At 39.3% G+C, this 26937-nt stretch overlaps 1 protein-coding gene across 6 annotated transcripts in view; it reads left to right on the top strand.

Annotated features, from left to right (window-relative positions):
• Positions 1–26937, top strand: part of PAK1 (p21 (RAC1) activated kinase 1) — a 201788-nt gene that overhangs the window by 128886 nt on the left and 45965 nt on the right. For all 6 annotated transcript variants that reach the window (XM_074216952.1, XM_074216949.1, XM_074216950.1 and 3 more), the window contains 4 exons: positions 2535–2635; positions 8431–8578; positions 18603–18640; positions 26686–26802. In XM_074216952.1, the coding sequence (XP_074073053.1) occupies positions 2535–2635; positions 8431–8578; positions 18603–18640; positions 26686–26802 (404 nt within the window). The remainder of the gene's footprint in view (positions 1–2534; positions 2636–8430; positions 8579–18602; positions 18641–26685; positions 26803–26937) is intronic.

Raw genomic sequence — 26937 nt, 5'->3', positions numbered from 1 at the left:
GACATGACTGGTCTGGGGAGTTTTTGATGAGAGAATGCCTTCTGTCAATGTAGATTGGCACTTTCTGCAAATTTTTGACCTTAGTGTTTATCCAAGGTCACCCAATATCTGGTCTTTATCATGGGCAGGACTTTTTTTTAAATTAGAAATATAAAGGACTTTAGAGGCTGTCAAATCCACTCCTCTTTTTTACAGAAGAGGCAAAAGAAAGGCTGGATCACCAATCAGTGTGTGTCAGTCAGTTATTTTGTACTCAAGTCTTTCTGAATACAGGGTCTGCTATATATGCACTACTCCACTGTGTTCTTAAAAAAAATCAACCAAGTGTATCAAAAATATTTCTCCTCATCAGTTAGCTGTGACAGAATATTAGATGGCATGCTTCCCCTCTTGGCATCTGTCTTTGCAACCTAACTTTCCAGCATGTAAAGAGTGTTTACACATTAATCACATTAATTAATTAATTAATGACTGCTGCTTTTAGAAAGGCAGATTGTTCATTTTGGGGATGGGATTATGTTCCTTTCACTTTTCTCTTTCTCCTCTGAAAATCTCTCTTGCTGTTTGGAGAAGAGAGAACCTAGGATCAAAAGACCCTGCCAGGTTCCTGCAGTGTGAGCAGAACAAATGACATCATTTGAATGTCCCTGACCCTCCCTCCCTCCCTCCCACAGGCCGGAGATGAGAAGGGGCTTGGGACTGGGTCCAGGAAAAAGGAGGGGAAGAAGGTCTGGCATTCCCCACAGCATAAAATCAGAGGATTTGAAGTTAGAAGGGACCTTAGAGGCCATTCTAGATTAAAGCCTTTATTATATAGAGGAAAGATCTGAGACTTGGGAGTGGGAAGGGAATGAATTCATAACAATAATGCTCTAGCATTTATATGTGTACAAGTATCTCATTTGAGTATGGGCTAGTTTTATTTCCATTTTACAGTTGAGGAAACTGAGGCAGATAGAAGTTAAATGCCTTGCTCAGAGTCACAGTCTAGTAAAGTGAGGTTAGATTTGAATTTGGGTATTCCATTTCCAGGCCAACTTCTCTATCCACTAGGCTACAGTTGCCCAATTCTCAAAAAGATTTTCAATGCTTAAATTAAGATATTTAAGATAACAGAGGGAACTAATGATAGTAAAATACATTTCAAAATATGAAAAAAGATAACAAATTAATGGACCCCAGTTGAAAATCCTCTCTGCTGCCTTTTCACCCCCCCTTCCAATTTCTGACCAATGCTAGCAAAAAGGGTCCAACTCAGAATTCTCTATCTAGGTCTCTAATAAATAAAAAACAAACCTAGAGAGAAGAGAACTCTGTGCCACCATCTACAACTGCAATTATTCAGCTGTATTATTATTTCCCTCCCTGAGGGACCAGACTAAAAACAATATGAATTTGAAGTCCTCAGTCTATTAGCTGTGTTAAGCTTAAACTGTTATTTAGTCTTAGGTCTGCCTCAGTTTCCTTATCTGTAAAATGGGGATAATCATATCACCCATTTCCCAGGGAGGATGTGAGATAGGATCAAATCAAATAATTGTAAAACAATTTGCACATAGTAGGTTCCGCACCTATTTTTTTCTTCCTTCCCTAAAACCTGCTTTTGATGACATGGGTTTCCCACTCCATTTTCAAGGGTTCCCTTTGCCTATGGGAGGGAGTCTAAACTCCTGTTCAGGGTATTACAAATAGAGAATCTTGATTTTAGTTTGGACTCTGCCTCTTAATAATTATGTTATTATATAGGTCAGTTGCTGGACACTCTGGGCCTCAGTTTCCTTATCTGGAAAAAATGAATAGGGTTAGATTATATAACCTCTGCCTGATCCTTTGCAGCTCTAATGTATAGTCTTGGTCTTTAAAGTCCCCTACATCCAGATCCTACCTTTTCCCCTTTGTCTTCTCTTTCAGAGCTACTTCTCCAGGCAAATGTAGCCCTCTAAATGTAGCCCTATTTTCTGGCCCCCATGTCTTTGCTCACTCTGTTTCCTTTGCTCACTCATTTACAGGTGGTTTGATGCTTTTGGATAACTTTCATTATTCTCTATTCCCAGAATGTCTCCCTTCCCCTGTCTACATCTGTTAACAACATCCACCAGCTCCTAAAATCTTCAGGAAATCATCTTCCTTGATTTCTCCCACTGCAGTTGGAAGTGATGCCTCTTTTCTCTGTACCTAAAATACTATATTCTCCCTCTTCTATTGAGCTTGCTACGTTTCACCTTATAATGGAATTCAAAGGATTAGATGTGGAAGGTCATCTCTCCCATACTTCTTATCTGTCAGTTGAGGAAACAGACCTGGAATGGTGAAGGGATATCCAAGTAGGAAGCAGCAGAGCCTGTCAACCAGAGCTTTCTCCCTCCATATCCATTATATCCATTCTATGCCTCCATGCTTCACCCCTTTCCTAGACTTTAAGCTTCCTGAAGGCAGGGATGGTATCTGATTCATCTTTGTGGTGTGTATTATAAATATCAGTTCACTTGATAATGTTCATATCATTCATTTACTTTCTCCTTTTTCTCTTGTAGCCAATAAAAAGAAGGAGAAGGAACGACCTGAGATTTCGCTTCCTTCTGATTTTGAACACACAATTCATGTTGGGTTTGATGCTGTTACTGGGGAGTTCACGGTGAGTCCTGGGGAGGGACCCCATGTCCCCTTTTCTGCTTTGGATTTGTCTAAACCCATCTCAATTTCTGTTTGCATGTCGAGTGCTGACCCCTAACTGGCATTTTTCTTTACCTTGAATCCCATGTGGAAACTCATGTGGAAAAAGGCTTCAACTTACTCTGCTTAGGCCCAGGAGGCAGAACGAGGAATAATTGGTAGAAATTGTAGAGACACAGATTTAGGTCTGACCTAAGTAGAAAAGCTCATTTAACTTAGGTGGTACAGAAGTAGAATGGGCTGCCCCAGGGTCATGAGTCCCCCATCCTTGGCAGTTTTCAAATAGTCTCAATGACTACTGATCCATGATTTTATGGTTCAAAGGCGTAACTAGACAGCCCCTGACTCTGAGGTATCTTCCAAGTCAGAGACTCTGTGATTCTGGTACTGACTGCTGCTCTTTGGGTGACTCCTTCTCCCTCACTTCCCTCCCACCTCCAAAACAGAAACAATCACCTGAGATCAGGGGAGAACTGATCTCTAGGGAGAGAGATGTGAAGAGAAAAGAGCAAAAACAGATTGTTGGTATGGTGGAAAGAGTACTGGTCTTGGGTCAGAAGACCTGGATTGGAGTCTCAGATCTAACAATACATTAGACAAGTCACTTTACTTGTCTGTGCTTCCATTTTCCTGTATTAAAATAGGAATGACAATTCTTGCCATACCTCCCCCTTTAGACTGTGTGAGATCTTCGTGAAATGAAGGAGTGTGAAGACATGTTTTAAACTGTTTGCCTCCTGTAAAATGGGGCTAATGATAACACCTACCTCCCAGGGTTGTTGTGAGACTCAAATGGGATAATATTTGTGGAGTGCTTAGCACAATGACTATAAGCACATTGTTGGTGCTGTATTAATATAATAATATTACAAATATATAAATGTATTAGAAACACATAATATATAAATATATGATAGTATATGCAAATATATAATATAATGTTACATTATTATTAGGGGCAGCTAGGTGGTGCAGTGAATAGAGCACTGGCTCTGGAGTCAGGAGGACCTGAGTTCAAATCAGACACTTAACAACTGCCTAGCTATGTGACCTTGGGCAAGTCACTTAACCCCATTGCCTTAAATGAAAAAAATAAAAAATTATAAATATGTATTATTATTATTATTATTATTATTATTATTCTTATTCTTTTGTAAACAGAAAATATCATACCCATGAAACTTCTGGAAGTTCTGCCTCAGTTACATACTAGCTCCGTGACTCTGGACAAGCTACTTACTCTCATTAACTTTCTAAGGCTAAAATTATAGAACCAATCAATCAATAAACATTTATTAAATGCCTACTCTGTGCTAAACACTGTGCTAAGTACTAGAGATTCAAAAGAGGCAAAAGACAATCTCTGTCCTCAAGGAGCTTACAGTCTAAAGGAAAAAATCTGTAGACAAATATGTATGTGTGTATCTAAATTTGTATGTATATATGCCTGTATACACACACATATTATATGTATACTCACATTTATATACACACATACATATATATCATATATAGGATAGAATATTTGCCATTATGCATTAGTGTCTTCCTAATTCCCTTATATTGATGATGTTGCAGGTCCGGAAAATTAATAATAATTATAATAGATAGATAGATGGATAACTAACACTTACCATAGTAACAACAACAACAATGACAGTGATGATGCCAGCTAGTACCATTATGAATCTTCTCTCTGGTAGAATGGTTGCCAGAATTCTATATATTAGGCATATGTGGTGGCAGAGCTAATTTTATAGGCTTTTTAGGGTCTAGAGCTGGAAAAGGACCTTACAGGGCATCTAACCCAACCCCTTTACAGGGGAGGAGACTTGAGGTTCACAAGAGGGCTATCTATCTAAGGATATAAAGGCAATCAGTACCAGAACCAGGAGTTAAAAGGTTTTTTTCATTCTAAATAGAGAGTTATTTTCCCTGAGACCAAAATGGTACTTCCCAGACTCCATGAACTTTCTGAAGGCCAGTTGGCCATGTCTCCTCAGTGGAATGATCAATAAATAACTACTGTACTTTTGCTGTAATGGTCAGAGAGAGTTTAGTGGGGGAGAATTGATTTGGTTGAGACTGACTGACTACAAAGAGTAGGGAAGACCTGAACTGTTAGACATTCCAAAAATATGGAAAGTACAGTTCCATTGATATGTGTGTGTGTGTATGTGTATGTGAAGGGTACCTGCCTTCTATCAAAGTATCATCACCAACATTTTCTGACAAAGAACCGGGATTCAACTAAACTTAGGTTAATGGGGGTTTCTTTCACTGAATTCCTCAATTTTTTTTCCTTTAAACATTAGATTTTGGCATAAGGAGGCAAATTTCTGCAACCCTATATAAAGAATTTAGTTTGAAAAGCCATTTCTAAAGGATGAACAATAAGAGGAGTGCATTATAACTTCAGCTCCATCTCCTACATTTATACCTGGAGCCTTAAGAATTATTGATCTTGTTCAAAATGGACACAATGAATTCACGAGTGATTGTACAGTCTTGAATTTAGAGCTAGGAGTGAAATAAAAGAGACCCAGCTTTGAATCCTAACTTGTGACTTTGGGCAAGTAATTTAATAAATGTATGCTGGATCAATCTAGGCCTCAGTTTTCTCAAGGGTAAAATGAAAGGATCAGACTAGTTGATCCTTTCCAGCTCTAAATCTATGATTCCTTGCCCCTAGAAATGGGAAAATAGAATATCAGAGTTAAGAGGGCCCTTGTTGTTTAGTCATGTCCAACTCTCAGTGACCCCATCAACCATAGCATACCAATATTATCTATACTGTTTTCTTGGCAAAGATACTGGAGTGATTTGCCATGTTTTCCACTGAATTAGGACAATTTAGAGGATAATTGACTTGCCCAGGGTCACACAACTGTAAAGGGTCTTAGACTAGATTTGAACTCAGGTCTTCCTGATGTCAGACCCAGTGCCCTATCTATTGAGTCACCTAGCCACCTGAGAGGGTCTTTAGGATTTGAACTATCAGAGATGAGAGAGACCTGAGAATAGAAATAAAGCATTTATTAAGCACCAATATATGTCAATCACTATACCAAGTGTTGAGGTTACAAATAAAAGCATTCTACACAATTCCTGTCCTCAAGGAACATACATTTGAATGGGGGAAGACAACACAAAAAAGGGGAGTTAGAAAGGGGTCTTAGTGGGCATTCAAAAAGAAATAATTTATCACAATACTCTCATTTTATAGACAGGGAAACTTGAAGATCAGAGAGGTCAAGTGATTGACCAAGGTAGCTCAGCAAATTTGTGTTCAGAGCCAGGACTACAAGTTAGCTTTCATAACTTCGAGTCCAATGTTCTTTTCTTCCAAACTGAGCTGAAATTCTCAGCAAAGACAAATTCAGAGAGAAAGGTGGAGGCACCATTGCCATGCTCAGGTATTTTTAGAACTGTGATGTGAAAGACTGATTAGACTCCTTCTGTCGGCCTCTGAGGACAGAAATAGGAGCAATGGGTGCAAGGTTTCCTGTGGCCAATTTTGGCCTTGAGCCCGGAGTGGGGGGTAACAACATTTATAAAAGCAGAGCAGGCTTTTTTTTTTTTTTAATTGGAAGTCTTTAAATAGAAGCAGAAGAATGAGATAGATTGATTGAGAGAAGATTCATTAAGTATCTACTCTATGTTAGGCATAGTACTTACTCGTGATTTACTGGAAGGGATAATTGCTCAAGGGATTCAAAGATTCCAGGAGGTACTGTATTCATTGTCTTGTGATTTGAGGTGAGCCTCAGTTTCTTTATTTATAACATTTTACCAGTGGGGCTTTAGAGGAGATATTCCTTTTTAATCCTTTTTGTGTTTTTTTTTTTTGGCAAGGCAATGGGGTTAAGTGACTTGCCCAAGGTCACACAGTTAGGTCATTATTAAGTGTCAGAGGCCAGACTTGAACCTCAGGTCCTTGAACTCAGGACCAACTCTCTATCCACTGTGCCACCTAGCTCCCCTAGAGGAGATATTCTTACTTCAGATACAGTGGGTTATGGGACAGCTGGGTGCACAGACTCATCCAACTGAGTTCAAGTTGTGTGACCCTGGGCAAGTTACTTTATCCTATTTGCCTCAGTTTCCCCATCTGTAAAATGAACTGGAGAAGAAAATGGCAAATCACTCCAATCTTTATTAAGAACCCCCCCCCCCATGGGGGCGGCTAGGTGGTGTAGTGGATAAAGCACTGGCCCTAGAGTCAGGAGTACCTGGGTTCAAATCCAGTCTCAGACACTTAATTATCTAGCTGTGTGGCCTTGGGCAAGCCACTTAACCCTGCTTGCCTTGCAAAAACCTTAAAAAAAAAAGAACCCTCCCCAAAAGAATCACAAAGAGTCAGACATGACTGAAATGAAAAAAAGAGTGTTTTGTGTGTGTGTGTGCCTGCACTCAAGATGATCCCTCCTGAGGATCTAATTCAGAGTCTCTTATTCAGGGATGGCCCCTCCATTATTGAAATAGAAATGCTTTCTATAACCGGAATTGACACAGAAAGATGTTTTTGGCTCACCCTCCTGTAACCAGGGAATTAAATTCATCATCAACAGAAAGTTAGCTCACATTTTAATAATTTACAGAGCACTTATTATCAATGATCAGTGGAGATTCAAAACTCAAGACTTTTGGATTCCAAGCCCCTGTGGCCTTTGCATTTCCCAGAGTTGCCTTTAGATTCAAGGCAGTAATTAAGTGAGTTTCAACTTTTAAATGCAGTAGGAGCTCAGACTGTGGAAAGAAAGATGTGGATTGTGATGGTCAGAGAGAGAGCTTGGTGGAAGAGGGAGGATTTCATTGAAGTCGGGCTTCAAAGGGTGGGCCTGGACTGTCAGACATTCCAGGGATGGGGAAAGGTCAGCTTTAGGAGATGAGGCACTGAGTCTGGGGGCTGTGTGTGTGTGTGTGTGTGTGTGTGTGTGTGTGTGTGTATGTATACAGGAGAGGTGATCAGTTTTAATGATCAAGATGGAATGTATATTGGGAAGAATGTGAGATGAGGTTGAATGATTTTCTTGGAGGGCCTTCAAAATCAGACTGGAGAGGCAATTGTGGTTTCTTCTGGGTCCCTTGAGGCAGCTAGGTTGGGCAGTGTCTAGATCATTGGGTTTGGAGTCAGAAAGACTCATCTTAATGAGTTCACCTCTGGCCTTAGACACTGACTTAGTTGTGTGACCCTGGGCAAGTCACTTAACCCTGTTTGCCTCAGTTTTCTTATCTGTAAATTGAGCTGGAGAAGGAAATGGCAAATTATTCCGTTGTGAAACAGCACTGATTGGTAAAAAAGTTTTTCCTCATTTCAAGTAGACGTCTTTGTTCCTGGTAACATCCACCTGTTATTCCTAGTCCTTACCTTTTTGACCAAATCAAGTCTATTCCGGCTTCTAAGGGTCAGACTATAAAATACTTGAAGACACCAATTTTACATTTTATTTTCTTAAGGTTAAAGCATTCAGCTTTGTCTTTAGTTCTCTTCCATCTGGCCACCCTCCTCGGGCTGGAAGAAGATGCCCAGTACTGGAGCCTTGAAACACACTGTATTTATGTTTGGCTCTTAGAACAGGGGTGGCCTTTCAATCTCTTTATTTAAAAAAAAGTTTTATTGCTGTTCTTTTAAAAAAACATGCTTCTGTCACTTAGCAATGAATTCTTTTTCCTTCCTCAAATTCCTTCTCCTTCCTTGCTAACAGAAAGGTACAGTTAAAATAAATCAACCAATCCTGCCAACCTCTCTTGTAGGGGATGCCAGAACAGTGGGCTCGCTTGTTGCAGACATCCAACATCACCAAATCTGAGCAGAAGAAAAACCCCCAGGCTGTGCTCGACGTGTTGGAATTCTACAACTCCAAGAAAACCTCCAACAGTCAAAAGTATATGAGTTTTACAGGTAGGCATGTGCATGCATGAATGTATGTATGTTAACTCATCATTCTCCCAGTATTTGCTGAACATTTCCAATGTGCCATTACTGTATTAAAGGAGGAATTGCGTACATTCAGGACAAGGGAAGGGAGTGGACCTTTGATTTCATCTGGGAAATTCCCAGATGATGAAACTCTCTCTACCAGTGCAGGCTGGCACTTTCTCTGGAATTTCTTGTCTCTGAGAGTTGCCCAGGGCACCATGAGGTGGTAAAAACACAGATCTTAACAATATAAGATGAATAGTCTAATGGAGGGAATGAGACTTGTCCATAAATAAATATGATTCAAAATGGAATGTGATAGACTTAAAGAATGTAAAAAGGTGAGGGAGATTGCCTCCCCTGTCTTTCTTAGAGAAGGGTTCTTGAGTTAATTGGCACTTGAGCTGAACTGTGACAAGATGGTGAGATGTCCAAAGAGGGAGTTTCAGGCTAGGGGAGTGAGTTGTCCAATTTGAAAAGAACATGGAGTGTAATAAACCTGGAAAAGTAGGTTAAACCTTCTATGTAGCGAAAAATTTTAAATATTAGGCAGAAGTGTTTATATTGTGTCCTGTATTTTTGTATCTCTATCTCTTCACATGATGTATTATATATAATATTTTATACATTTTATATTTAATATGCAGTGTTATATCATATATATATGTACCTTGGGTAGTGGTGTCAAATAGAAACAGATCCCTGTTGGCCACATTTTGATTAGAAAACCACAAATTAACATTATCTATGCTTTATTATAGTTTATTTAATTTTGGTTTCTTTCTTTCTTTTTTTTTTTTACAAGGCAATAGGGTTAAATGACTTGCCCAAGATCACATAGCTAGGTGTCTGAGGCTGGATCTGAACTCAGGTCCTCCTGACTCCAGGGCCAATGCTCTATCCACTGTGTCACCTAGCCACCCCTGCCAATTAGATTTTAATCTGGTTCTGCTTCACACAAGAGTTTTGCAAACCTTAGAGTCTGATAACTCTGCTATAAGAAACAGAGCCTCTGAACTTTTAAAACTTTTTTTATTTCCTGTAGTTTTAATATAATCAGTTTGATGATGTTTTTTCACAGTTGCATGAAAGTTGGTTTAGAGAAGGGAGAGACTAGAGTCAGGAGAGGCCATTTAAATCACATTAGATCAGAATTAGAGGTGATGAGGGTCTGAACCATGCTGAATTAATTTAAATATATTAACATTTACTTAAAGTGCTTACTAGAGGCCAACAACTATGCTCTATGATGCGGATACAAATAGAAAAAAATAAGGTAGTAGTTTTTGCCTTCAAGGAGCTTACATTCTAATTTTTAAAAAAAATTCAGCTTTAGGGACGATGGAAAGGCCCTGAATACTCAAAATATAGCAATGGGGTAGCTTACAATGTCCAGGGTTCTTTGATTACATTAGAACGTCAGATGTCAATAATTTCAAGGCATAAAGATAGGATAAATTGTATGGCATGGTAAAGTCGAGTCCAGATCATCTATTTCATCATTAGAAATAGAATTGGTTATTCCTATATCATTCATAACATGTGAGCTATCATACAGCACAGATGGGCTCTGGGCATGATAGATGGGGAAAGGGGAGGAGGAGGAAGGCCAAGAGAGAAGGATGACTCTGCTGGTGATGGGTTCTGGGCTAACCCAGAAGTATGGCAGCCGTTGCAGTGGAATGGAAGAGATACATACCAGAAATGTAATTAAGGTTGAATTGGCAAGACTTCTTTGGATAAGAGGAGGATGAGGAAGGGGAACTATCAGAGTTAATGCCAAGCTTTTCAAACCTGAAGATGGAAAAGATGGTGTTTTCATCAACAGAAACAGGGAAGGTGAGAATAAGGACAGTTGTGGAAGGATGGATGAATCCTGCCTGGGACAAATTGCTTTTGAGGTGCTGGCAAAACATCTTGGTGGAGGATGTCCAATATGCAACTAAGAGTTCATAATTGAATGTGAAAAGGAGAATCTCTATCTACCTATCTGTCTGTCTGTCTATCTATTGAACAATAATGTGAAGGCAAGGGAATGTATTAGAGTCTTGAAATATACCTACACTTAATTAGTCTGGAAGAGAAACATAAATTATTGAAAAGAGGTCAAGAATTAGAGAACAGACAGAGGGGGAAGAACTGGAAGGGTACAATGTCGTAGAAAGTAAAGGGAGGAGAGAGGATGAAGTGAAATTAAATCAATAAGTATTTATAAGTGCTTATTATGTGCTTCTCATTTTGTTAAGTGCTGGGGATACAAAAAGTGGCAAAAGGCAGTCCCTCTCTTCAAGGAGCTTTCAATCTATTTGGAAGATGATTTAGGAAAACTATAAACAAATGAGATAAATGTTGGGGAACTTGGAGAAGACCAGCTGAGATGAACTTCAGCTTGGAGAGGGATGGGAAAGACTTCTCACAGGTAGATTTTAGATGGGATTTGAAGGAAACCAATGAAGTCAGGAGTCAGAGATGAGGAGGGATAGAATTTCAGGCAAGTTGAAGGAAGAGGTGCAGTCTCCTCTGCTGAAGAGATGGCAAGAAAAATTTGAACTGAGAGAAGCCATGATATTCCAAAGTGGGATACTTCAGTTGTTCAGTTGAGTAGTGGTATAACAGAAGCCTAAATTGTAAAGGTCTCAGGAGTCAGTGGCTGGCAGGAAAGAGTATCCAGTAACTACAAAAATTATGGAAATCAAAGGGAGAAGACAGCTAGAACAGTAGCTTCAGACAGTTGGCAGGCAAAGAGTAGTCAAGTCTCTACTAAGCATTAAGGACACAGAAAAAGCAACACCCATCCTTGCCCTCTAAGAGCTTACAGTCTAATTGGAGAGAGAAAAATGCAAATTAAAATGTACAAACATAGAAGGCAAGGGACCAGGAGAAAGGAAAATATTATAGGTAGAATAAGTGGGCCTTGGGGGGAGGGGAGAAGAGGGAGAATTTGGAACTCAAAATTTGAAAAAATAATATTTAAAAAATATTTTCAAAAACTTACAGAAAAACATAAAATAGAAAAAAAAAAGATGAAGTGGGTTTAACTGATGTGTTAAGGCCCTCTCATAGGAAGAGGTGAGACCAGGGACCACTTAGAGGGCATAGCTTTTAGAAGATAAGAGGGAGGGACCACTTCATCTGAGGCAGAAAGGGAAAATGGGAGGATGTGTAACCCATCTTCAGTAACCTGCAGAGGGCTACGGTGGAGAGATTGTCATTCGCTTAATCTTGTCAATTCTGCTTCTGAAACAGCTCACCTTCATCCCCTTCTGTCCACTCACATGACCACCCTAGTTCAGTCTCTTATTACTTCACTTGGACAATTGTAATAGTCTATATTTTCCCCTCCCTCAAAACCCTCCCCTCTTCCTGCTCCCTTCTCCAGGCCTTTATCCACTTACCTATCAAAGGATGTTTCTAAAGCAATTTAGGTTTTTAGAAATATTGCTTTTTTTAATTAATTTTTTTCAATTACATGTAAAGATAGTTTTCAGCATTGGTTTTTTTGTTAGATTTAATGTCACATTTTTCTGCTTCCTTACCTTTCTTCTCCCCTCCCCATGACAGCAGGTAATCCAATATAAATTATATATGTATAATCATGTGTAACACATTTCCATATTAGTCACGTTGTGAAAAAAGAATCAGAACAAAAGGGGAAAAACTCTGAGAAAGAAAAGACATAAAACCAATTTTAGAAAATGAAAATAGTATGCTTTGATCTGCATTCAGACTCCATATTTTTTTTCTCTGGAGGTAGATGGCATTTTCCATCATGTTTTATTTTGGTTTTTGGGTTTTTTTGCAAGACATTGGGGTTAAGTGACTTGCCCAAGGTCGCACAGCTAAGTAGGCATTATATATCTGAGGCTGGATTTGAACTCAGGTCCTCTTGACTCCAGGGCTGGTGCTCCATCCATTGCACCACCTAATACCTCTATCACAAGTTTTTTAGAATTGTCTTTAATCATTGTATTGCTGAGAGGAGCTAAGTCTATCATAGTTAATCATCATAATATTAATGTATACAATGTTCTCCTGGCTCTGCTCACTTCATTCAGCATTGGTTCATGCAAATCTTTCCAGGCTTTTTTCTGAAGTCTGCCTTCTCATGATTTTTTACAAAACAGTTGTACTCTATCACATTCACAGAACACAATTTGATCAGCCATTTTCCCATTAATGGGCTTCTCCTCAATTTCCAATTCTTTGCCACTAGAGAAAGAACTACTATAAATATTTTTCTACATTATCACTCTTCTTCTGAGTAAACTCTTGTAGCTTATTTCCTCTAGGCATCACATGCAAACTCCCATTTATCATACACATATATATATATATATATATCTCCATATATCAGATCATTCTCTATCCATCCATCACTACCCTGTATTCTTAGTTACCCAATAAATAAATAAACAAACAAACAAATAAATAAATGCTTATTCATTGTTTGGAGGTGTCCTTAGGGCTTTTTACCCAGGAGGTCTAGTCCCTCTATCAAATTCTCTTTATTTTAAGGATGTGCTATTTCATTATCATGGATCCTTCTGCTACTGATTCAGTTCATAGCCCATCCATATTTTTAGTCCAGAGGTTTTTAATTTCTTTTTTCATAGACCACTTTGGCAGTTTTAAACCTATGGATCCCTTCTCAGAATAATGTTTTTAAATGCATAAAAATAAGATACATAGAATGACAAAGGAAATCAATTATGTTGAAATACAGTAGTCAAGAAAAGGAAAAAAATCTCAAGTATTCCAGGTGAAGAAATCCTGTCACTGTTCGATAGATAGCTATAGATGCACATATGTGGCCAAGGGCATCCCCAGATGGAGTCAGTGATCCAGGGATGAGTCTTCCTGAATTTATACCTGTGTAAATTGGGATGATGGACACATATTTTACTGAAGACTTCTTGGCTTGTAGGCAAGGCTTGCAGAGTTGGCGTTTGCCGTCTTAGTTTTTGAGAATCCAGGGTCACCTCCAAAACTCAAATGAGGCATCCAAGTGACCTAAGACATTATAAAGTTAAAGAGATTTTAGAAATCTTATTGTCTAATCCCTTCATTTTGCAGTTGAAGAACTGCTCACTTGGAGTGACTTGGCCCAGGTCACCCACTGAGATAGTATTATCAGAACCTTACCTCAGAATTTTGGAGCTGGAATAATTTGCTTTCAAATGTAACTTGAATCTGCATTCTGAAGGGCCCAACAGGTTTCCCATAAATGTGACTAAGTTTCTCATGTGTACTCAGAGGTACAGGAGGAGGTATGCTAACGAGAGAAAGCAGATGGACAATGCTGATATGTTGCAGCTGTAGAAGATTTTATGCATGTTTCAAAGTACTTTCAAATACTTTATTCTTTGGGAGAGAGGGAGTAGGAGAGGGTAGTGCATTGTAGTAGAAAGAACCCAGAATTAGAATTTGGAAGTTGTGGATTTGATTCCCAGGTACTGGGAGGTACTTTCTCTTTTACCCCAGACAGCTCTCTTTGAGACTCAGTTTTCTCATTTATAAACTAGGAATAATAATCAGAAGAGATAATGGATTGATGTAAGAAGCTTACATTAAGTACTTTATATAAGTGAGAAATTATAATTATTTGGTGCTCCGAATGTGTTAAACAGGTTAATTATCATCATATATTTTCCCCTATAATAGACAAGGAAACTGAGGCACAGAGTGGTTAAGTGACTTACACAAAGTTATACACATCATAAGCAGAAGTCGGACCTTCAACTTATTCCTCACTTCTAATAATTCTTCTTCATCACCATACTAAGAACTATATCTGGGAACCATGGGGATTAGAGTTGGAAGAGACTTCTTAGATCTTTAAGTTTCTTCTTGTGGCTCCTCTTTCCTGAGTAGAATTTGTTCTATTCCCTATAAGGTGCCTTTGAGATGCCAGCATCTCTGGAAAAAACAGTCCTAATGAGTTGTTGCTGCAGGGACAAATATTAGGGCAAACTGGCTGAGTTTTGATAAATATGATTGGGAAGTCCATACCTAATGACATTCCCCTGGGTGAGCTGGACTGCTTCAGTCTCCTCCAGGTCAAAGAGAAATTCACAGATGGTAGGATAATGACAACTCATATTTCTGCAGAATCTTGAAGGTTTAATAGAGCACTTTCCTCCAAGCAACCCAGGGAGGTTGTTAAGGTTAAATGTTACTCTCTCCATTTTGTTGATAATGTAACTGAGGCTTAGAGTTTGAGGAAGAGAGTTAGGATGATGAAGCCACCGGCAGCTCCTACTGTCTGGACGTTGCCCCAAGGGGAACAGGGAGATGATCAATGGAGCAGGAGCCAAGGGCTCCAGGGAGGGCACCAGCTTCTTTGCTACCCTGAGGCTGCCAATCAAAATATGGAAAGTACAGCTGTGGGCTGATTTGTAGACTGGCTCATTGTCCTGGGGTAGTTGAGTTGTGTATTCTATGAATTGAACGCCAGTGCAGAAGTGTGTTCCATGAGGTATGGTTGACCACAGAATGATATGATTTGAAAATATAATAGACCAACTTATCTTTTGTATTGATGTACTTGACTCCTTTGTGGATTCTTTTTTTCATTGTGGAAAGAAGTAGGTGGAAACTAGATTTTTCTCATGAAAGGAACCCAGGGCTCTGGGGTGCTGTGGATTTAAACTTGTGAATGAGGAAGGTGCTGTATGGTCAAATCTTTAGTTTTAGATATCCTGCCTTCTAATCATATAGGTGCAAAGAATCCCTTCTCTTAATCCTCCATGCTTAGGATTTGTATTAATCAATTCATCATTAAAGAGTTGGAACAGGAATAGACTTTGGAGGTGTTTTTTGCATTTTTTTGTCCAACCCCTCCTCATCTTGCAGAAGGGTAAACTGAGGCCCAGAGAGGAGTGACATGGTCAAAGTCAGTGAACAAATGGTACAGCTGGGATTTGGACCCAGGTATCCTGACTTTTTGCCTCATCTCCTGCTCTAAATAGCTTATAACTATTAGTGTCTGGAATTTTGTACTATGGAAAGGGAGTGGTTTTTCAGGATTTAAACTCAGGTCCTCTGATCCTAAATATACAGGTCTTTTTTTTGGCTGCATAATGTTCTTGCTTGTTGCCTTCCCATCTGTCATTCTCATTTTGATTGAGTGATTGATTGTATCCTCAGAACAACCCTATGAGTTTGTCAGGCAAGATTTTTTTCTTGCTTTTTTTTTTTGCAAGGCAAATGGGGTTAAGTGGCTTGCCCAAGGCCACACAACCAGGTAATTATTAAGTGTTTGAGGCCGGATTTGTACTCAGGTACTCCTGAATCCAGGGCCGGTGCTCTATCCACTGTGCCACCTAGCCCACCCCTCAGGCAAGATTTTTGTCCTCATTTTACTTATTAGTAAATTGAGGTTCAGGGTGCTGATTTCCCCAAAGTCATATGGCTGGTTAGCAGAGAAAGGTCAATAATAATAATGATGATGATGATGATAATGGTAATGCTGACTTGCTAAAAAGGATTTTGCATAAATTATCTTCTTTGATTGCCAACACAACCAAGTGAGTTAGGTCCTACAACTATTTACCTACCTTCATTTTACAGATGAGGAAGCAAAGTTTAAATGACTTTCCTCTGTTCATACAACTAGCTAAGTGTCAGGGGTGGGGTTGAAACCTAGTTTTTTCTAACTCTGAGGGCAGCACAGTATTCATACTCCATCATGTTGCCTCTGGCTATTAGTCTAAGGTTCTTTAACCTTACACTGTCCTGTTCCTATACTTAATCATCTTGATATAAAATTACATAATGAGTCCTTCCTGGGAGAAGGTCTCAAGATGATGATGATGATGATGATGATGATGATCTAATAAAGTGCATAGAAGGAAGGTTGACTGATATTATTTCATAGTATCATAGGAATTGGTTTAGAAAAAGCATTGGTCCAACTTTTTCTTTTATAGTTGAAACAACTGAGGTTCCGAGAAATGAACATTTCCAGGTCAAATAGGCAGCAATACTAATCATTCAAAGACAGCTCCTTGGAGTGTTCTTTCCACTCCATCCAACTGTTATTCCCCTTTTGCAGGTGTGGAAACTGAGCTCAGAGAAAGAAAGGGAACAGAGTTAGGAAGTGCTAGTGGTGGTACTGAAACACTGATTAAAAGATGAAGTAATCCCTAGGTTCAGAGCCTTGGGGAAAGGAGCGATACTGTTCTTTGCCTGTAATTGGATGGGACATGATGAATGTCCCTGTTCCAATCTTAAAATAGTGAAGCCTGTAAGCTTCAACCCTTTTGTCCCTGGGGGGAGAGAAGACATGGATGTGGAGAGATTGATTCTGAGGGCAGACAATCAGACTGGATCACGACTCATTTCTGAAGTCTTGGGGAAGGAGGAGGGCTTGTCTCCCTAGCTCCAACCAGGAGCTCATGTCCTTGTTCTGTCACTGTCTTTCCTTCTGAGGTTATTTTTCTTTTGACCCTAAAAAATTCTTCTGGGACATTGAGGTCTAATATTCCCAGGATTCAGATGGATGATTTCAAGATGTGCTAGAGAGTTATGGAGACAGTCTTCTGGGACCACAAAGTCTTTGGCAATATGATATACTAGAAAGAATATTTGAATTAAGAGAATTGAATTAGACTCCTGAAACTAACATTGGACCATCTTAATGACCTTGGGCAAATCATTTTGCTCCTCTGAGACTGCTTTCTCATTTATAAAAAAGATACTTTATTTGCCTACCTAATGTAAACAGGCTCTGATTTCCTCTTCTGTAATCATTGGCCTAACAGTATCCAGACTTGCCCACTACAGAGCTCTAGGTGATATTACTAAAGGAATTAGGGAGTTGTTTGTGGGAGGCACTCTAAAGCTCAGGTAGGTAGATAGGTGGTTCTATAATGCATGGATTACTGGACCTGGAGTCAGGAAGACTCATCTTCCTGAGTTCAAATCTGGTCTCAAGATACTTATTAGCTTTATGATCCTTGGAAAGTCACTTAACCTTGTTTGGCTCAGTTTCCTCACTTGTAAAATGAACTGGAGAAAAATTGGCAGAACACTCCAGTATCTTTGCCAAGAAAACACTAAATAGGGTCATGAAGAATCAAGTAGTGTGTTTCCCTTCTAATAATTAGTAAGCAGTTGATAAAAATAAGACAGACTTAGTATTTTTAAAAGGAGTGTTTACTTGTATTGTAGAGCAGGAACATTTAAGGTGAAACATTCCCCCTAAAAGTCTGTGAAACATTCTCCCATTAGTACATTCAAAGCTCACGGAAAGTGGGTTCAAACTTAGAGAACAGAATTGCAGAGTTGGAGTTTGCCGAGAACATAGGAGGTAAGGGGGGAATTCAGAGTTCCTGAAAGCCCTTTTTTCCCCTTTATTCCCCTCAATGTCCTTGATGGGTGATGAAGAAGTTCCCCTTAGGCATGGGCAGGTTTTTTTCCTTGGGGCTCTTTGTAGAGGCCTAAATCTGTACCCCAGTTTGTTCTTGACTCCAGATAGAGATACTGCCATCACCTGTTTAAACGATGCTTCTAGGACTTGGATCAGAAGATGGGAAATCCAAAATTTTCATGATTCTTCTTGGGAGAGGAGGCCAAGTTTTCTTCCTTTCTCAAGTGATCCCTTTTCAAACTTTTTGCTAGAATATTCTTTTCTGGCTCCCTGCCTGCTTGAATCTGATTTCAGCAAACTTAATCGTTTTAGACAAGCTAATCTGCTAGTCATCCAAACAAACTTCTTGTAGCACCTAGGAGTCCAGACTTTGGACACACCTAGTGAAGAATTGAGGCAGGCTCTCACCTGATAAATGTATCAGGGCTAAGTCATAAGGTGATTTTGCCCTTAAACTTACATGGATATTGCTAAGAAAATACTTTGTAAACTTTAAAAGTGCTATACACAAATAGTTAATATTATTGTTATCCTTGTCATAATTGACCCATTTGTCCTCTAAGAATTTTAGAGAGGTATGATCCTTATGATTATCTAATGATGTCTAAGTCTCTTATTGGCTTTCTTCTCTTACAGATAAGTCGACGGAAGATTACAACTCATCCAACACTTTGGTAAGCCTTTGCCTTCCGCTTTGATATTAGTAGGTATAGGCATGGTGGGTTCCATTAATAGATGAAGCCTTTGGTCTCTTTGAACTGGTGGATGGTTTTGGACCAAGAGGAAGTATGGACCAAGGGAGATGGGGACACTGAAAATGGTGGGTGGAGTGAGTGTGGTTTACTAAGCATTGATTAAGTCTAGAGAATGGATTCTAGTGTTGGCTGCCATTAACTTGATATGAAAGTTCCTCTCTTGTTCTGTTTCACATGGTTAGAGCACTAGCCTTGAAGTAAGGATGGGAGTTTGAATTCCAGCCTCAGACATTTGTCACTTACTAACTGTGTGGCCTTGGCCAGGTCTCTTAACCCTGACTGCCTCACATCCAGAGCCATCTCCAGTCATCCTGATTCATATCTGGCCACTGTACCCATATGGCTCTGGAGGAGAAAGTGGGGCTGGTGACTTAGCATAGCACCTCTCACTCAAATTCAGTTCACATCATCACCTCCCTGATATCATGGTCTTCTTTGAAAATAAAGGACAAAAATTGTTTGTAAACTAAGAGGTTTGGATTAGATGATTTCTGTGTTTGGAAGTTTCTCTTTCCAGGCCTAATTCTATGTTCTAATGGCTGTTCCAGGTCTAACATTAAGTTCCAAGGTCCTTTAGAGTTATTGACATTATTTGTGTTTAAAGTTTTATTCCATGCTGACATTCTTTTTTTCCAAGCATTTTTCTATCCTTGACTTTCTGTGACTTTGAAAATAGGTTAGCTTTGCCATGTGTTTAGGAAGAAGTGGCCTGAGGTTAGTGCCATATGGCAGATAGGATGATACCAACTCAGCAAAATCTTCCATGGAGCACTTGAGTAACTAATAGAACAGGTAGGCTGTACAGGTCATACAGAGCCAGTGCCATTTCTTTGACCCTTTGGCAGCATAATCCTCAATCTCACTCTCTCTTTTTTTTCCTTTATGACTCTGTCTTTGTTTATCTGTCTGTCTGTCTCTTCATATACAAACACACACACACACACACACACACACACACAAACACACACACAAACAGATGTAGATATCTACAATTATAGATATCCATATAGATATATCCATCTATATCCTTATTTGAAGAGAAAGGAAGGGATGTAGGGAAGAGAACAAACATTGACTATATAATTACTATGTCCAGGCACTATCTTAAGCACTTTACAAATATTATCTCATTTATGATTGCTATTTTATAGGTGAGAGTGATTTTCCCAAGCCAGGCTCACACAGGGAGGGAGGATTTTGGGCAGCTGGGTGATGCAATGGATAGACTGTCAGGCCTGTAGTGAGGAAGACTTAATCTTCATGAGTTCCTATTTTGCCTCAGATACTGTGTGAGCAAGTGTCACTTAACATTTCACTTTAATTGCCTCAGTTCCTTATCTGTAAATTGAGTTGGAGAAGGAAGTGGCAAACCACTCCTGTATCTTTGCCAAGAAAACTTAGAATGGGGGGCAACCAGGGTGCAGTAGATCTAGCACTGGTCCTGAAGTCAGGAGAACCTGAGTTCAAATCTGGATTCAGCTACGTGCCACTTACTAGCTGTGTGACCTTGGGCAAATCATTTAACCATGATTGCCTCCAGGAAAAACCCCCAAATCCAAAATAACAAGTTTTTGACTCAGGCTTGGAGCTCCATCTAACATAAATCATCTAAGAAAAAAAAAAACTTCATAAGAATAGAGCATTTATATAGTGCTTTAAGGATTCCAAAGTACTTTACATTATATTTGTTCAGAAATTTATAGTATTAAGGTCCTTGCCTATCTGCAATTTCATTCATTGATTCATTAAGTTCCTTGTATGTGTGTGTGTGTGTGTGTGTGTGTGTGTGTGTGTGTGTGTGTATTCAACAACTGTATGTGAGATGCATGGCAAGGATTATAGTACCTACTTTATAGATATAGGAATTGAATCCTAAAGATGCAACATTTTCTAGTGGATCAGTGGACCTGGGTTCCAATACAAGTTTAGTTATCCATTGGGCAAGTCTCTCACCTTCCCTTAACCTCACTCTCCTCATCTGAAAACACTGGAGTTTATACTAAATGACCTCCAAGAGTCCTTTTCCCCCCTGTATCTCATGATCTTGTCCTAATTTTTTTTATTGATATTTTATTTTATTTTTCCAATAACATGTTATAAAAGTTTTTCAATATGCATATTTATGTTACACAATTTTTCTCCACTCTCCCTTCCCAGCCCCTTTCCCTCAGTGGCAAACAATCTAGAGAACATTGGACTAAGGAAAAGAAAGAAAACCATGGGATAGGAAGGAAAAATGTAAGAACATAATGTTCATGCAGATTCTGTAGTTTGTTTTTTGATTTGTCTTGTTTTCTTCATCTGGATGTGAGCAGTATTGTCCATAACAGGACAACTAGGGTTGTCCTCACTCTCTTAAACTATTGAGAGAAGCTGCATCCATCAAGGATGATCAACTCACGATGTTGTTGCTCATGTACAATATTCTCTTGATTTCTGCTCCCCTCGCTCTGCATCAGTTCCTGTAATTCTTTCCATGCTCCTCTAGAATCTGACCATTCATGTTTTCTTACACAATCCTAGTAGTCCTTGACATTCATATACTATAACTTGTTTAACCATTCCCCAAGTGATGGGCATCCCCTCAGTTTCCAGTTCTTTGTCACTACAAAAAGAGCTGTTATGAATATTCTGAATCATGTGAAACTTTTCCCATTTTTTATGATTCTTTTTGTTTGTAACCTTAGTATTGGAATTTTGGGGTCAAAGAGTACGATCATTTTATTGCTTTTTGGGTACAGTTCCATATTGCTCTCCAGAATGACTGGATTAGTTCACAACTCCATCAGCAATACATCAGTGTTCCTATCCTCCCACAACCTCTTCAATATGGTCATTTTCTCCTTTTGTCATCTTAGCCAATCTGATAGATGTGAGATGGTACTAGATGTTTTAATTTGCATTTCTCCAATCAGTAATGATTTAGAGTACTTTTTCATATGATTATATATAGCTTTAATTTAATTTCTTTGTTTGAAAAAGCCTGTTCATATCTTTGACAATTTATCAATTGGGGAATGATTTGTAACCTTATAAATTTTATTCAGTTCTCTATATATTTTAGAATGAGACTTTTATCAGAACCCCTAGCTGTGAAAATTGTTTCCCAGCTTCCTGTTTTCCTTCTAATTTTGGCAGTATTGGTTTAATTAGTGCAAGAACCTTTTAATTTAGTATAGCCAAAATCATTCATTTTGCAATTTATAAAATTCTCTATTTCTTGTTTGGTCATAAATTTCTCCCCTTTCCATAGATCTGTGTGTCTTATAGTCTTACATCTGGGAAATGGTAGACTTGGGACATAGCCTAGGCCACATGACTCCCTCCACAATGCCAAGAGACCTCCAGTAAGATGGGAGGGTTCATTCTTCTGCTGAGTATGGTGTCTTTGCCTTTGGCTCAAGGGATTAACGGTCTAAAAGTCCACTTGGGGCCTACTTGCTGTTCTTAACCAAATTCTAGTTTGGTGTAGGGAGGGAAAAAGCAGGTCATACCTTTCTTTAGGGCATGGATGGAATCCTGGAATCTTCAAGGTAGGAACCTTGGAGGGTAACCAGTTCAAATAACCACTACATATAGGAATCCCCTCTGGAAAATGATTTTCCCTGTAGGGAATCATCTAACATCGACTTGATTGCATCTGGGGTCACACTCTGTTAACTTGACTTACTTTTTGCTTACCTGTTGTGGGGCACCCCTTTTCCTCTCTTGGAGAGGTCTTCTAGCTTACAATATCATCAAGCTTTCTTAAACACAGTCTGTCAGTACTGGAAGGGATCAATCAAGCAGTCAACCAACAGGAAAAAATGAGACAGACTTTATTCCTAGAACATAAACAACACATATCAAAGTATCAACAAAAATATTAATGAAACATATTGTAAAGGGAGTGGCGCTTGGGGAAAGGGACTTTGCTCTAGGCAGTTCCCTGGAGTATTTCAGGACCTTTGTGACAATAGGAATATTAATACCAATCCAAATAATTGTTTTCTGAGCCAGAAGTAGGATACCTTTCCTGACTGAACCCCTATCTGAGACCACCAGATTGAGAGGGATTGAATGAGGATTGACTCCCTCACCTTGCAAACTGCATGATCCTGATCCTCAGATAGAATATCCTTATTTTTTTTATGCTTTTATTTATTTATTTTTGAATCTTACAAATTTTCCCCTGATCTTGCTTCCTTCCCCCACCCCCTTATCATAGAAGGCAGTCTGATAGTCTTTACGTTGTTTCCATGCTATACATTGATCTAAATCGAATGTGTTGAGAGAGAAATCATATCCTTAAGGAAAAAAATAAAATATAAGAGATAGCAAAATTATATAATAAGAATGATTTTTTTAAAAAAAATTAAAGGTAATAGTCTTTGGTCTTTGTTCAAACTCCACATTTCTTTCTCTGGATACAGATGGTATTCTCCATCACAGAAACCCCAAAATTGTCCTTGATTGTTGCACTGATGGAATGAGCAAGTCCATTAAGGTTGATCGTCACCCCCATGTTGCTGTTAGTGTGTACAATGTTCTCCTAGTTCTGCTCATGTCACTCAGCATCAGTTCATGCAAATACTTCTAGGCTTTCCTGAATTCCCATCCCTCCTGGTTTCTAATAGAACAATAGTGCTCCATGACATACATATACCACAGTTTGCAAGGCCATTCCCCAATTGATGGCCATTCACTCAATTTCCAATTTGTTGCCACCACAAACAGGGCTGTTATGAATATTTTTGTACAAGTGATGTTTTTACCCATTTTCATGATCTCTTCAGGGTATAGACCCAGTAGAAGTATTGCTGGATCAAAGGGTACACAAATTTTTATTGCTCTTTGTAATTCCAAATTTCTCTCCAGAAAGGTTGGATGAGTTCACAACTCCACCAACAATGAATTAGTGTCTCAGATTTCCCACATCCCTTCCAACGCTGATCATTGTCCTTTCTTGTCATATTGTATAATGCCCTTATTTTACAAAAGGAGAAACTGAGTGGAAGGAAATGTCATGCAATGAGAAAGCCACAGAGTTGGAATTCAGATCAAGGTCCTCCCTCTAAATCCAGAAAACTTTTCATAACATTACCCTCTATTTCCGTGAGAAATGGAGTGGTCCAGTGATTTTTTTTTGATAAAGGAATTTCATGGTTTAAAAAGCCTCTTTTATCAAAAGGTTAGCAGCAGCTCGACAACTTAAGTCTTAGAAATTCAGGTGTGTGTGTGTGCATGCTTATATGTTTGTATGTATGTGTGTGTATATATATATATATTATATATATATATACTTATCCATATGTATTATGAATATACATATTGACATTGATATGTATGCAATTGCACACACAATATATAAAGACAAATAGACATATGATTATATCTGTGGGCATAAGTATATAGATATAGAAATATGATATATATGAATACAATATAGGTATATAGATGCAAACCATAAAGCACTATATAAATATTACCATATTTATGATTAAATAAAAAAGCATTTATTAAATTCTCACTATATTCAGGTATTGGGAATAAAAACAAAAGACTAATTCTCTTATTCTCTCCTTTTACCCTTAACTTCTCCTGTGGACCACACTGTGCAAGTCAATTCCACTTAGAAATTAGATCTCTCCTTTTGGAGGACTTAAAAGAACTCCTTTTTATTGGGGGATGAGGGGGAGATAGGTTGAGAGATATTAAATCACCTCTCAGTATGTATCCTGTCTTTTCGTTGCTAAATACCCAGGTCCTTGATCTGATCCCAATCTAGCAATAGTCTCTGATTCCCTTCCAATCCTGGTCATTTTAGCTTCCCCTTGTTGTTACTCCTTTCTCAAAGTGATGAAATGTCTGTTCTGGTGATGTCTTGTTCTCTAAGTCTAAAGAAGCAGATCCACTCAGGGATGCCAGTGGCACAATGCCCTGCAGGCGGATGTCTTGCCTGGCTTGTGTAGGGAGTCACTGCTGACTCTAGCCAAGGTGTGACATGAAGTTGGGCCTCCACACTGATGTGGAATTTGGGATGGGGTCAACCCTGGTGACTGATAGATACCTTGGTGCTCTTAGTCCATCTCCTTTATCTTGAGCTTCAATTCATCAGCTTATGAATTAGAGCTGGAAAGAACTCTTAGAGGGTCATCCCCCTCCTTGCAGATGAGGAAACTGAAACCCATACAGTTGTGGTGACTTGCCCTAGGTCCCACACCCCTTAAGTCAGAGAGGAAGAATTTGAATCTGAATTCTCTCTTTCTAAGTCATGAGCTCTTTCTGATTTGTTACATGTTTCTGTCCTTCCTTTTGACTTGTGTTTGTATTTCCAATGCTTAGTACCACCCTCATTGATGGGGCAGTGAAGGAGGACTTGGGTAGAGTAGATAGATCCCTTTTATTTTAAAATCTTGAGTTCATTGAACATCTCTATGTGCAGCCAAATTGGTAGCTTAAGATGAGGCTCCTCTCCCCACCCCTCCTTCCCCCCCGCCACTCCTGACATCTGAATGTTGGTCTGCCCCACCTCCTGATCTTCACAAACCCCTAGAGTTTCAGGTGGTAAGATTCTGGGGTGCTTTGTAGGATGTTCCTGGCTTCCCCTTGGTTGTTTCTCAGCTCTAAGTTGACTCTGACAATATCTTTTAAAGGGTTCCTTATCTTACCTCATGCCATTCATGACTCCATGGATAGAAGGCAGAATCTCATGGAAGTTGATTCTGGCCATTTCTCTGCTATAATGTAAGGGAGTCTTGCTTGTATCTGAAGACGTAGAGCATCCAATGTTTGTTCTTCTCATGGCCAGATCTTTGTGCTCAAAAGATCTGGGGGAGTTTAGTGGACTACAAGTTTACTATGAGTCAGCAGTGTGACACAATCAACATTCAAACAACAATGTACAGAATAAATACAGAATAAATAGGAAATTTGCTATTCCTCCAAAGAGGAAAGAAAGGCTCTAGGATTAAGGGGATCTAGAAAGGCTTTCTGTTGAAGATGGAATTTTAGCTTGAAATTGAAGGAAGCCAGAGAGGCAGATGAGAGAGAGAACATGGAGGGCAACCCAGGGGAAATGCCCAGAGTCAAATGGAGCGAGTGGTTTGAGGAGCAGCCAAGAGGCTAATGCCACTGGGTCCTAGAGTACATGTTGGGAAGTAAAATGCAAGAGACCTGGAGAGATGGGGAGCAGTCAAAAAAATCGAAGATCATCTATTTAATTAGGGTGTTGTGAATTGGCAAGGTAATGTCCTGATGTCCTTTTCCCATGGTCAGTCTACATTTACAGGACTGCTAGAAGGAAATGGAGTATATTTAAGTCTGCCATGTAGAAGAAAGACCCATGTTCTACCTGATCCAGAACTAGAAGCAGTGGCTGGAAAGTTCATTGAGACAGATTTGGGCTCAATGGGAGGAAAATTTCTCAGTGAGAAAGCTGTCCAAAAGTAGAGGGGGCTGCCTGAGCAGGTTGTACAATGCAGCACCCGGGGAAATTTTCCTTATTGGTGATGGGAAAGAAGGGGCAGCTAGGTGGTGCAGTGAATAGAGCACAGGCCCAGGAGTCGGGGGACCTGAGTTCAAATCTGTCCTCAGACATTTAATAATTACCTAGCTGTGTGACCTTGGGCAAGTCATTTAACCCCATTGCCTTGTAAAAACCTAATAAAATGGTGATGGAAGAAAGCGTGGGAATAGACTAATAGTCCTTGAATTGTCTTTTAGCTGTAAGTGCATGTGATCCTTTCCCTTTGAAACAATGAGGCAAGTTATCAGTGAGATAAGAATCTTGATCCAGATTTACCCCCATATATGGGAACATTGGCATGAGGCAGATAATTTTTTGGAAAAAAGGGGGAAAGATTGGTCTCAGTTTTAGAGCTTGGTACATTTCTGAGTATGCATGTGAATGGTGAGGTCTGTATCTTTACGGTAAGTCTTTTTCCAACTGAGTGGAACCAATCATGTATTTGTTTCTCACTTAGAATGTGAAGAGTGTGTCTGAGACACCTGCTGTCCCTCCAGTTTCAGAGGATGAAGATGATGAGGATGATGCTGCTCCCCCTCCAGTGATAGCACCTCGGCCAGAGCACACAAAATCTGTGAGTTCTTGGGGGTTTCAACCCTGTTCTTTTGCTGTCAGTGAATGTGTGTAAGTAGAATTGTGAAGGGGAGAGATTGGTGCTCTGGGGCTTCCAGTGAGGCACTGGTGGGTTTTTTGTTATTGATATTTACTT

This window comes from Macrotis lagotis, chromosome 1 (assembly GCF_037893015.1).
Source record: "Macrotis lagotis isolate mMagLag1 chromosome 1, bilby.v1.9.chrom.fasta, whole genome shotgun sequence".
NCBI lineage: Eukaryota > Metazoa > Chordata > Mammalia > Peramelemorphia > Peramelidae > Macrotis > Macrotis lagotis.
The sequence above is the reverse complement of the archived record's forward strand: the minus strand, read 5'-3'. Positions and strand labels throughout refer to the sequence as shown.